Raw genomic sequence first — 13028 nt, 5'->3', positions numbered from 1 at the left:
GACAGTCCCTGCAAGGAATGGCGACTGTTCTTTCCAGAGAGCTCTTTGAGACTGTTCGATCAATTCTGTAGGAAAACAAAGTCTTTTGTGCTACTTCTGAGTAGCCTGGGAGGTGGCTTTCATGGATTAAACTCCTAGTTTGCTGTGATAGCTTGGGTTTTGAGGGCATAAAGGAATAAGCAGACTTTGAACACTGAGACTGGCTTAGAAACTAGACTGTGTTGGACGCTACCATGCTACGTCAGTCCCACAGAAGCACTGGCTGCAACTGGATACAAGCTCTGGGTGAACAGCAAAGACCTCAGCACTCAGGAAGGCACAGTGGGGGACACACTAATTTCCTATTTACTATGTCCCCCACTCCTAATGGCCCATATAATCAGGATACAATCTGTGATGCCCAACAGGGAACAGTTACTCCTGTTTTATCCCTCTTATTGCTCTCCCTCCAGCCTATAATTGTAATGGCAATGGATGGAACCAGGTATCCAACATCTGTACAATGTTTGTTGAGGGCAGGACATATAGTGGAGTATCCACTCTCTCTCTCTCTCTCTCTCCCTCTCTCTCTCCCTCCCTCTCCCTCTCCCCATGGGCTCTCCACTGCTGACAGACAGGAAGGGATCACAGTCCTCCTTGTAGCTCACTAAATACCTGGATTGTCAGCTATCTCTTTTCTATGGGTCATTGAATCACGCCTAGGATGGAAAGAAGAATGAAAAGGAGGCTAAGAAAAGTCACAGGTCTAAACTAAATTCTTCACTCCAAAATTATCAGGAAAAATAATTAAAAGGTTTCACCCTTGAGTACTCTGAGTACTTGAGCTGCATAGAATTTGGGTGGAAAACGGTAAGGCTTTCACTGTCAACACACAGAGACCTTGTAGGTAACCATGGCGATGTCTGTAACTGCCTACAAAGGAGCAAACTCTAGCTGGCCCTCTTCTGCCTAGGGATGTGTCCTTTTTGTCCTTTCTCTCTGTTACTGTCTGTTTGTCTGTTTGTCTGTCTGTCTGTCTGTCTCTCTCTCTCTCTCTCTCTCTCTCTCTCTCTCTCTCTCTCTCTCTCTCTCTCTCTCACACACACACACACACACACACACAAACATGCGTGCCCACACTCTTACATCCCTCGGCCCATCTTAGTCCACCCCACCCCGGCACACAGACCTGGATGAGTTCAGCGGCGGGCTTCCTTCTCTTTTCAAAGTGTTTCTGACGGTGCTGCTCCTGTACCTTGAGCGCCAGTCCTGAGCCAAGGATGCCCTGCATGGAGAAGTCAAACCTGAGTCAGCTGCACTGGGCTTTCTCAGCGCCCAAGCTTCATGTGTGACATAGCAGAGAACGTAGGGTTCAATGACACTCTGAAGCCCGTGTTGTCATTTGAATGTGAAATGTCACCCTCGGGTTCATGCATTTGAAAGCCTCGGCTAGTGGCCCTTTAGGAAGGTTGTGGAACCTAGAGGAGGTAGAGCCTCACTGGAGGAATTAAGTCACTGCAGGTAGGACTAGGTATTTTGTAGACTGGCCCTAAGGCTTGTCCATTCTGCATGGGACAAGTTGTCTGTTCACACATGGGACCAGTTGCTTCCTGCTCCTGCCACCTTCCTTGCCACCGTATACTATGTCCCCTCAAACTGTAAGCCAATAATCCATTTTCCCCTACTCACATTGCTTTTTGCCAGGCATTTTGGTCATAGCCACAAGATAAGGGGTTTTTGCAGTGGCAATACAAGATGGAGGAGAGAAAAGAGAAAGCTTCCTTTCTTCCCCTGGAGTAGGGAATCTGGTTAAGTGAAACCAGCCTGAAGCCAAAAATGTCTGGCTTCCAGTCTGACAGGCCACAGTTCAGCAAAGCTCTTTTCTGTGCTCTATCTTCCATAGGGCCATTGGATCCTAGCACCTACGTCACAGTGATCTTGGGAGAAACCTACATGATAAATACGAATTGTTCCAGTAAGGGACGTGGCATAGAGTAGATGCCCTGTGTATGATAATTGAATTTTAAAATATTTTAGCTGCCCAAATTGTCCCTGGGAACATGTACTATAGGCAGAATTTCCAAGAATTGAATCTGCCTTGATTTCTAGGCCTAAGTAGATAGACACATATATTTAATATGAAAGAGAATTAGACATGTCACAGTACCCAGCCCATCCCGCGACAGTTTCAGAGATGACAAAACAGGCTTAAGCAGATCACAGGAAAAGTCAAAAGGCTGAGGCAAATACATACAAGTTGGCTAATAATGGAGTAAAGAAATGGTTATGGGCTGTGGTTTAAAACGGTCTTCAAGCTGCATAATGAGAAACCGGCTTCCAGTTCCGGACTCCACATCCCAGGGATGTTTACTAGCCTTTAATTCAGTCTCAGTTTTCAACTCATACTATTGGCATGAAGACCAAATGAGATGATGCTGGCAAAACGTCTGGCACGATTTGGGCGCACGCGGATTCCAGTGTGGGCTTTCTATTTTCATTGTCATCATACTACGTTTTGTGGGTCTTTCCCACGTCAAGAACTACTCTTGAGAGAAATAAAATCATTCAAAAGTTTAAGGCAGCAAGTGTCAGGCTTAAAAGAGAGGAAATTCAGATGTGAGACATGTGTTCTGAATTAGGTTTGGGTCATCAACAGATGCAGGCAGAACCCTTGGCCCCAAATATACCAGTCTCTGAGGGCAGGCAGAGACGGAAACCCACAAACCCACATGGAGTCAGGATGGGCGGGGTCTGCCGACTCAGATGGAGATGGCAGTACTAGTCCTGGGTCCTAGGGAACAAGGGGGCATTCGAAAGTATCTCTCAGGGTGCAAGGAAACAACGCAAGCCACTGTGCGGGAGGGGTGAGGCACACCATGTCTAGGGTGACAGCTAGCCAAAGGATAGGATGTGGAGTGAAGAGTACAAAACAGTAAAATTTGAGCCTGGGGGTTTTAGCTGGCTTTAGACTGTAAGGGGAACTTCCCGTCACACACTGGAAGAACTTACTGCTGGAAGGGCAAAAAAGGAGACGCCGATTAACGAAAAGGTGGCAGCAATCAGACGTCCTTCCCAGGTTTTAGGTGTCTTGTCTCCGTAGCCAATGGTGGCCAGTGTGATCTGAAAAGAAGAGTTCAAACTGGGTTTCCCCAGGTAGAGGACAGCAGTGATGGTAACTGACCTCTGCCTCTCAGCCTGCTTGGGTGCTGGTCTCTCTCTCTCTCTCTCTCTCTCTCTCTCTCTCTCTCTCTCTCTCTCTTCTCCTCTCTCCATCTCTCTATCTCTTATGTGTGTGTGTGTTTGTGTATGTGTCGGTGAATGCTTGTGTGTGTATATGTTTGCAAGTGTGAGTATGCATGTGCGTGCATGTCTCTCTCTCTCTCTCTCTCTCTCTCTCTCTCTCTGTGTGTGTGTGTGTGTGTGTGTGTGCGCGTGTGCATACCTCTATAACCATGGATTCCACACCTTTGGATTTAACAAACTATGCTTCAAAATATTTGGATGCAAAACAAACGATAATGTAACAATAAAAATAACACAAACAAGAACTACAGCACGCCAACCGTATTTACCCAGTATTTACATGTCATTAGGCACTAAGAGTAAACTAGAGGTGATTTAAATACATAGGAGTGTAGGTGTGGCTCACACACATATGCTGCAATGTTTCCTAGAAGCGACAAGCTTCTGTATATTTTGACATTCTCAGAGAATTGGAAGAAACTGAAATAAATTTCTTGTTACACCAAGGAGTGACTGTATTTGTCAATGTATAGATTTATGTACAACCATGTTATGAATTGTGTTTGTGAGTGCATTCGTATATACCATCATGTATATACCATCATGACTCTCTCTGTGTGTCTGTCTTGAGCAGTAGATTCTATTTCACAAGACCATGGCCTCTGCAGCCCATTTGTCTGCCTTCAAATGTCAAGACCCTTAAATGAATCATTAAACTAATTTACCTGCTATGGTTCTTGCCTCTTGTTTCTTGCCTCAGTTTTCTCACTTTTTTGAAAGAGACTGGTAACAGGTGTTTGGGTTCAAAGTTCATTAGTAAGTGCTGACAACTTAGCATAGCAATGTGGAGCAGATTAAGACTTGGGTGTGCCTGCTCGCTTCTGTGTGTGCCTTCAGTTCTGGGTGCCGTGCATATATCTGATACTACGCTTGTTTGTATGCCATGGCTTAGCTGATGATTGCCCATGGCTAACAAGGCCAGGTCCCAGGAAGCCATGCAGATCTGAGCTCAGGCCTGAGCTCTAGTGTCTTCAAGCTCTATGGAAAACTGTCTAGGTACCGTCCTCATCAGTAGACACTTCCTGTGTTCTCTGTGTAGCTTTGAAGGTGGAAGTGGTCCACCTTTGGATGCAGAGTGAAGCCGACTGAGTCTGTCTGTGCTCTGCCTGCCACCTCCCTATGCATCTGGCAGTCAGGCTTCCACCCCAGGGTTGCCTTTCAACAAAGGTGACTCACCAGGCCCCACCACAGAGCATCTGCGTAGGTCTCAAATTCCTCTCTCATCTCCTCTCCTTGGGCGTCCACCTCCGGCACGTCCTTCTCCACCAGGTAGACGAGGAATGAAGAAAGGATGAGTGTCAGGAAGCCGATGTACCAGGCGGTGATGAGTTCCTGCAATGGTGAACAGCAGAATGTAGGAAGCCCTCTGGGGGAAGCTTGGGCTGGGCAGTCTGGGACTGGAGTCCACGTCTACTAGTTTTCTTTTCCAAGTCTCATCAGTCATCGGTGGAAAAAAAATGGGACCAAGATTGCAAACATTCCCATCAACTACTAATAACGTTGTAGGCTCTAGGAGAAGAGGAAGACTCTATTCTAGGTGACCCGATGTCACAATTCAGGAGGCCTCGTGGGAAGGTGAGTTATCAGGAGGAACTGGTTATTGCCAGAGACAAGCTCAGGGTTCTGGAGACTTCATGTGTTACAGAACAGCACCAAGCAGGGCAAAAGCTCAACTCCATGCGCAGACTAGTGGCAAAAGGCAGCTAATGTGGCCCAGAAGACAAAGGTCACTGTATGATCTGAGGAGAACTACACTCTCTTATCTGTGTGTAATATCCTAATTTTCAAAATTAAAAAAAAAGCAAAACCTAGACCAAAAGAGTCCTGCAGGTGTCCTGGATACCAATGGTGGAATTCATCAGACAAATCACTTTCATGCTGAGTGACCTTGCATATCAGAATATATGAGAAGTAAAACATAAGAGACATATGAGACTGTGATTTCATGGATACTGTCACACAGGAAGATACAAACAAGAACAAGTGAGTAAAAGGAAACGCTATAGTAAGGAGAAAGAGAGAGGTGGCAAAGACAAGCCGATCACTGGAGTTTCAAAAGCCTGGGATGGATGGAGTTGATCCCTAGGGGGTCATTGCTGCTTTAAGTCCTCCCATGTTCTCCCATCATGGATTAGCATGGTTGAGTGGGTGAGGAGAGCCATGACTATGGGCTAACATGATCTGGATGTGAAGTCCGTGTTCTCCCTGGGGTATCTCAGAGAGCTGTGGCTGGCACAGCTGTCCTTTCCATGGCTGTCCACTGTCAGTCAGCTGCCGTTAGGTCGGGAGAGTCTGTCTCATTGACAGGTTTGCCCCTGTTATCACCTTGGTTCACAGAGTCCCTGCTGCCCATGCTACCTTTCCCTGCAGGACCAGATGAAGACCACCTCCTCTCAGTCATCCTCATTCGCCTATACCCTTCATTATGATATTTTCCAGGATAACTATTCTATTAGAGAGAGTGTTGTGATCTGAATGGAATCAGATCACATTCCATAGGCTCATGTCTGGAAACACTTTCTTCCTGGCTGGGTTGGGAATCCTGGCTAATTTGGGAAGCCATGGAACTTTAGGAGGTGGGGCTTAGCTGGTAGAAATAGGTAACTAGGGGGTGGGACTTTGAAAGTCTTCCTTGGTTCCAGATTCCTGCCTTAATCTCCACTTCCTGGTCTGCTGTGATGTGAACAGCCTCCAGCACGCAGCCCTGCTGCCACAGCCTCCGGGCTCTGCCGAACCTTCGCCACAATGACGTACTGAAACGCCCTGAAATGGCAAGTCAAAATGCATTTCTCCTTCCTCTCTGTGTCTTCTGGGTGTTGGGTAATCGAGAGAGTTCAGTGGCGTTCCCTTCATAGCTCCACTGTTTCTTAATCAGTCTGTTTCTCTAACAGTGTTAGATCTCTCTCCTCATAGTGTTGTCCCCCACACAACATTATGTACACACTGCACAAAGTTCACACACACAAAGCAGGGGGCTCTCCTCCGAGGCTCTGCCATGAAGGAGTCAGGAGAGCGTAAGAGAGTTGCGTTCCCTCCCCAGTGGCTGTCTGAACACCTGCCTCTTGCTTTGCAGACTGTGGCTAGGAACCTGTGCCTCCCCAGCCCCTGCAAGCCAAAAGATTCATTGGTTGCATCTTTGGAAACAGCTGCTTGATCTCCTGCAGCTTGCAGATGCACCAGCTGTGCAGGGTTATTAAGAGGTGGTCTAATGGTTGGCGTTGGGAACTCAAGGCAATCCTGACTTTACACAATTTTCATCAGCGGCTCTGTGGCAGAGCCTGTTCCCTCAATTGTCAGGGATTCCAGCAGTTTGCTGTGGGACCAAGGGACTGGTGTCCAACCAGTGTCGGGAAGCAATGGGAACAAATCCTTCCCTGTTTTTAAAAAATCCTCTGCAGGGTCTGTAAGGCCTTCTGTTCCTGCCTTGGTGACTTAGGGCTCAGTTTCCTGACAGAGGAGAGTCAGCCAGCATACCTGGCACTAGAAGCAGGAACCAGCATTAGGTACTAGGTTGGGAGAGACCCTGGGGCATATTTGTCCATCCTAATTATAGGATCAACTTTGAAAGTCTCATTATGACAACAAAGGCTTCCAGCTCTGTATTTCTGAGTGTCATAGGAGTCCAGCACAGAACTTGGCCCAGAGTGCAAGGAATGGATTTAAAATTCACCAACCCCCCAAAGTGACACAGAGTTGGGATCCAATTAGTCTGTGCAACTCCAAAGCCTCCCCCTCCTGTCACATGCTGCCTTGTGTGAGCTCACTCTACCCTTTCAACAAGGTGGGGGTACAGGGATCACCTCTGAGCTACTGACTCCTCAATGATCATCCCTACCTCAGAAATGGGGCAGCTGAAGGCCAATGAGGGCTGAGTGACTTAACTAGCTATTTGCATAGAGTGGAGCTCAGACCTAAGCCCAGGTCTGCCTGTGGGCTACAACTTCAGGGGACCACACCTGCAAACACTTTTCTCTCCAATTCCTCCCCTTTCTCCTTGTCATCATTACTGTCAGTGATGTCAGCATGTCAGTGATGTCAGCATGAGTACCCCCAGGGACACTATAGGAAGAGGGTGACCTAGGAAGGTACAAGTCGGAGAGAAGCCTGGGTCACTACGCGGCTTCTCTGCCACACTTACTTTGCTGTGGGCACAAATAGCGGAGCCCAGGAGCTTCCAGGTGCCACCTCTCCTGTCCATTCGGAGCATCCGCAGGATCTGCAGGAAGCGGAGACTTCGCAGGGAGGTGGCCAGGACATTGCCCTGGTTTCCCACGGCAACCACCGGCACAGAGGCAATCAGCACGAAGATGTCTGGTAAAGAGGACAGAGAGGAGGTCACTCGGGGGAGAAGCACCATCACGCACACTGTCTGGGGGCTGGCCAGCCTGTGTCAAGCAGGGGCTGGCCTAAGCAGGTGTGTTAAATGTGACGTCAACCGCCAGCCATAGTGGATCGTGCCGCCAACGACGAGAAACAGAAACTCTGAACACAAATGTTGTCCCAGGAGTTAGGGAGAGACCCGGTTTAGACTTCAACTCTGCTTCTAGAGCTCAGAGGTTCCGTTTCCCTGGTGTGGCCCTTGGCATCTGGTATCAGATGAGTTGTGGAGAGGAGGGAATCTGGTGGGGGGGGGCGCTCTGAGTTTGTTCTCAGAGTCTGTTTTAAGGTGGTTTTTCTGAGTAATCGGGACCTGAGATGGGGACTTGGGTGTGATTTACTGAGTGATTAGTCGAGGGGCACCGGATTCTTCCAAAACTTTTATATTGGGGTGGCATGGTGGTTTGAATGAGAGTGGACCCCACAGGCTCATGTTTGATTGTTTGGTCCCAGTTAGTGGAACTGTTTGGGAAGGACTGAAAAGTGTGGTTGGAGAGGGTGTGGCCTTGTCGGAGGGTGTGTGCCACTGGGGGAGGTGGGCTTTGAGGTTACAAATGCCCACAACAGGTCCAGTTGCCCTCTCTCTGCCCGCTGCTTGCATATCAGGATGTAACCTCTTAGCTACTGCTCCGGCACCATGCCCCACCGTGATGGTTACGGATTAACCTTCGCAAAGAGTAAGCAAGCCCGGATTAAATGCTTTCTTTAAAAAGTTGCCTGGGCCACAGGGTTTCATCACAGCAATAGAATAGTAACCAAGACTGGTGGCATCTGATGCTCACCAGATATGCAAACTGGAAGAACTCAGCTTTGTGAACTTCAGTTTCTATCTCTATAAAACAGGTCAAATGTGGTTTGACAGAAGGGCATTGTCAATCATCAATGGTTTGGCACTTCCTACCCCTGACGGCCTGGAAGACACAGGTGATTAGAGCTATATTAGCGACTGAGTGTGCTACTAGTCTAGGTACTGGGGACACCCACTACCTGGTGCTCTGTGGCTCTTTACAATCCAAATGCTAACAGTGAGCTCAGTCCCCAGCCACCGAGGTTCACTGTCCCTACCACATCAAGGAACAATCCCAGGAGATGGATTTTCAACACTGCATATTGTATCACTCTCTGCATCCATACTGAAAAACAGTGCAGGGAAGGACCAAAGCCACCACTGGACTCTGTTGCCAGGGCTTACCCAACATGCACAGGGGCTTCCTGGCAAACTTGAGCCGTCCACGCCAGCCTTTGTATCGACAGCAACATCCGGCGGCCCAGATCCTCAAAGCAAACTCAGCTCCAAAGATGAAAATAGCAAATGTTTCCTGCACGGAAAAGCATATGGAGAGTGGTTTGCCCGGTACCCACTGTCAGGGATACTGACATCAGAGGAACTGGGCTTCTGTTGCTCCTGCTCTGGTGCTGAGTGTTCTGGGGCCAGGGAAGAAAGGATAGGTGGGCTACCTCCGTCCAGTTTCCAAGAGCTCCCATCTTCACCTTGTCATGTGAACTATCCATGCCAAATGAATGCGCATGTTTCTTTTCCAAAGACTCCATCCCAACCAATCATTTTTTAAAAGTCTCTCGAATGTATTTAAAATTCCCAAGGAGTAAAGTCAAACACAGTCTGCCCATCCCACCCAGAATGCATAGGCACTGGTATGACTAGCTGGCCAATACTGCTCACCTTAGCTTTCGGGTCAGCCATTGTCCTTAGAGTTTCTCTGTCATCCCTCAGTTTACATTTTGAGAAACCAAAGGAGGGTCAGGGTTTAGAAAGGAGTATGCCTTTAGGTGAACTTTTGGAGGGCCAGAAAGCTATGTGTTATCATTTGATACATGATGGTTTTGGCTTGGACTTGTGTGGCCCCATGCTTCTGTCTGGCACAATGGACCATCATCAGGAAGGCCATGCCGGCCAGGCAAGAGAGGCATGGCTTTGTCTTGGACCCAGACTTGGCTAGAGACTTTAGGAAGCTGCAATCCAGGGCAAGAGTTTCCAGAGGTTGACTCCCTACAGCTGAAAATGACTTACAGCTTCCATACCAACAGCCCATAGCTCACCAGCAGCAAAAGCCAGTCTCCAGACACAGTCTCGTACTCCTTGAAGGTGGTGAGCACGGCCAGAATCAAGCATCCCAGGACAATCAGGAACCTAGAAGGAAGGAGGAAGGAAGGAAGGATCTTTAGTCCTGGCTGGTCCAGCAGGCCATGGCAAGAAATGGTCAGTGAGGACCTTGGATAGTGTCACACACTCTATAGGCTATCCCATTCATTCCCCATGCAACCCCGGAGGACGGTAAGGCGATCAAGAAGGCTCAAGAGCTTAAGCAAATTGCACACTGCTAAGTAACCAGCTACTTGGTGGAATCGGTTCCTTAGCCTTTTTGAGAAAATGTGTGTCTTGGAACACATTTTCTGGTCAATACACCTGATGATGAGTCAAGATATATCTGCATCCCCAATATTGTCTAGGAATTTAACCACAATCACCAGCCCCCTCAATGTGTTAGGCCTTTTATTTGAAATGAACAACTCCCAAATCTACCTACTCTGAGCCCCAAATCCTCTTCTCATGGGATAATGAGGGCGGTGGTGGTGCTGGTGTTGATGGCGACAACACCAGCACTCCTCACTAGTACACTTGGTCAGCACCTGTCACCTGCTATTTCATACTTGTCAGCTCATCAACCACACAGTGACTTTCAACCACAGAGTGACACAAGATTCTTAAGACCAGCATGGTGTAAAACGTTAAATGCTTGGTCCTACAGTACAAACACCAACCCAGTTCTGTGAGATTCCCTTCAGTTGGCATTGAACATGGAAGTGCATGCCAAAGTTGGGTTGATGTACAAAGAGAACTTGGGTGTTCCAGAGCTGTAAACGTGGGGATGACTCCTCAAATGTGCATCGCTATTCCAATGACTCATTCCCTTGTACGACTGCCTCATCCGAGTACAAGCAGACCCCAAGACTCATTCCTCCTTTGTTTGCTTCATCGTATGGCAAAGACCACTAGATAGTCATGCCAGTGACTGTGGTACCCTCCATGGATCCCCATCCACACAGACGAGCTAGAGAGTCTCTTTCTAAAGGGCCTGTGAGGTCTCCATGTGATAAGGAGCTGCTGTGACTCCGGGGGTCTGACTTTGCCCCCAGTTGATGATAACACGAAAGTGGGATCTGCCCTACAAAATCAAAAACTGGTCATCAAACATCTAGAAATAAACACAGCCCTCCATGACCTCATTGGCTCCTCAGTGAAGCCTCAGCCTAGGACACAAGTAGACGACTGACGCTCAGAACCTGAAAGCTACAGAGAGAAATGGTGTTGTGACCATCCACCAAGATATTTGCAATTCACTACACCGAGTGATAGACCATTCAGTGTGGGATGGGAATCTGCCAACTTTCAGAGTTGGATGACCACGCGGTCTAGGTTCCTTGGCCTCTCAGACTCCACACCTGGACAGCAGAGAATGTCCCAGCTCCTGTCTCTATCCAGTGATGACTCGGGGATCAGCATTCTAAGTAACCCACAGTTACTTAAAGAAGACATCTAAGTGACTTTAATAATTCACTGTTGCTGGAATTAAAGACACAGAACACACACACACACACACACACACACACACACACACACACACACACACACCATATTGGAAGAGTACTTGCTTAGCATCTCCCAGGTTCTTACTTTAATCCCTGTTGCCCCATGTGAACACACACACACACACACACACACACAAAGTATCTACATACAACAGTTTTCCTTTATCTGTGGTTGCTTCTTGTGACTTTAGTCATTTATGGTCAGCCTAGTCTGAAAATACTAAATGCAAACTCCAGAAATCAGCCATTGATGGATACACTAAATTGTCTCACTACAATGTATTACTGTAAGTCTTCTAGTTTATATTATTTATTGCCATTAATCTTTTGCTGTGCCTGCTTTGTAAATTAAGCTCTATCAGAGGCATGCAGTATCTATAGATAAAATGTAGTATGACTAGTTTGGCTCCATGTTCCATTTGGGCACTCACAGGGCATCCTTGCACATACCAACTACAGACAATGGAGGCATCTTTATCTACAACCGTGGACAAGGTCAGCTCAACAAGGGCTGTGGTCAGTGGTTGCTGTCATGGCTAGAAATAGAGGAAAGCTGAGGAGGTAATAGGAGGCTCTGGAAAGAGAGTCGTCCTGGTAGTCTCAGAAGGACTGAAAAAGGTGTTAGGGAAGAGAGCAAGAGAACCACAGTAAGGAGCTTGTTGCTAGGAAACAGAAAACATGTCAGGAGGCTGCACTGTAGCTTTGGGCTCATGAAGATGAGAAGCATCATGCAGTCCTGGTGAACTTGAGGTCCAAGTGAAACTCCACATTGTGCCAATAATTATCCAAATTCAAAGTCTGCAAGAGAGGTTGGTGTCCTCTGGAGCTCTGACCGTCTGGGAGAAGAGTCTGCTTTATCTCACTCAGTTTCAACCTAGTTCCTATCAGCCCACAGCATGCAGAACCTAGACATGCCAGCAGGGGGCAGCCAAGCACCACACTACTAGCCGTGCATGCCCGTCTTCAGCCATGCTATTGGGATCTATTTTCTGAGGCTGGAGAAAGACCCGTCATTTATGAGATGCAAATCATCTAGGAAGCCCTTCTAACCCTGAGGAGAGGAGGCCTCTTTTTCCAGCTTCTTGCAGATTTCAAAATGCCTTTAAAATAACTCGATTTCAGCAGTCAGGCTCCATGACAGAGGCCAGATGTCTCTGGGCAGCTGCAACCGTGCCCTCCAGTTCCTTTTTGTCTTGTGCACACTGAGTGCCTCACAGACCCTTCCTTTTCTTCCATCCTGCCAGTCTGTGCTCTCTTTCTATAGCTGTGGTGAGCCCTCCCCTCTCCCTACCTTGCTTATCCTACTGTCTCTGCCTGAACATTTTCTCTTCCCTCCTACCTTGTGCTCTGTGCTCACAGCCTCTTCCTCCCCTCTGTGGTCTTCAGGCCCAGAAGAAGAGATTTGGGCAGATTCTTGTGGAGATCAGCCAGGGCCCTTGTGTCTACAGCAACAGGCTGTGTTTGAGAGCAATGCTGTTCACTGCCAAGGCTACCCTAATGCCCACTGTCTCTCCCACGTGTCTCCTTCAGTATCTCATCCTCTACCATCTTTCAGCCAAGGTGGAGCTGGAGGAGTCAGGGGAGAGACACAGAACGGCACACCCTTCTAAAATGCACTGCTACGATGACCAATACAAGGTTCTGTGCATCCAGGTGCCCTCAGTATCAGACCTCCACCAGGCAGCACACAGGAAGCCACGGGCAGCTTTCTAGACCCAGGTGACTGCCACGACACTGAGCTGAAGAGGTGGCAAATGCTC

General features: G+C 48.0%; 1 protein-coding gene across 4 annotated transcripts in view; it reads right to left on the bottom strand.

Moving 5' to 3' along the window:
- The window catches only part of LOC107977672 (potassium voltage-gated channel subfamily KQT member 3), a 298378-nt gene that overhangs the window by 36904 nt on the left and 248446 nt on the right, over positions 1 to 13028 (bottom strand). For all 4 annotated transcript variants that reach the window (XM_027431615.2, XM_035449673.1, XM_027431611.2 and 1 more), the window contains 6 exons: positions 9718 to 9808; positions 8852 to 8978; positions 7421 to 7593; positions 4459 to 4614; positions 2989 to 3099; positions 1169 to 1264 (listed from right to left, as the gene is read on the bottom strand). In XM_027431615.2, the coding sequence (XP_027287416.1) occupies positions 1169 to 1264; positions 2989 to 3099; positions 4459 to 4614; positions 7421 to 7593; positions 8852 to 8978; positions 9718 to 9808 (754 nt within the window). The remainder of the gene's footprint in view (positions 1 to 1168; positions 1265 to 2988; positions 3100 to 4458; positions 4615 to 7420; positions 7594 to 8851; positions 8979 to 9717; positions 9809 to 13028) is intronic.

Source organism: Cricetulus griseus, chromosome 10, assembly GCF_003668045.3.
Source record: "Cricetulus griseus strain 17A/GY chromosome 10, alternate assembly CriGri-PICRH-1.0, whole genome shotgun sequence".
Lineage (NCBI taxonomy): Eukaryota > Metazoa > Chordata > Mammalia > Rodentia > Cricetidae > Cricetulus > Cricetulus griseus.
The sequence above is the reverse complement of the archived record's forward strand: the minus strand, read 5'-3'. Positions and strand labels throughout refer to the sequence as shown.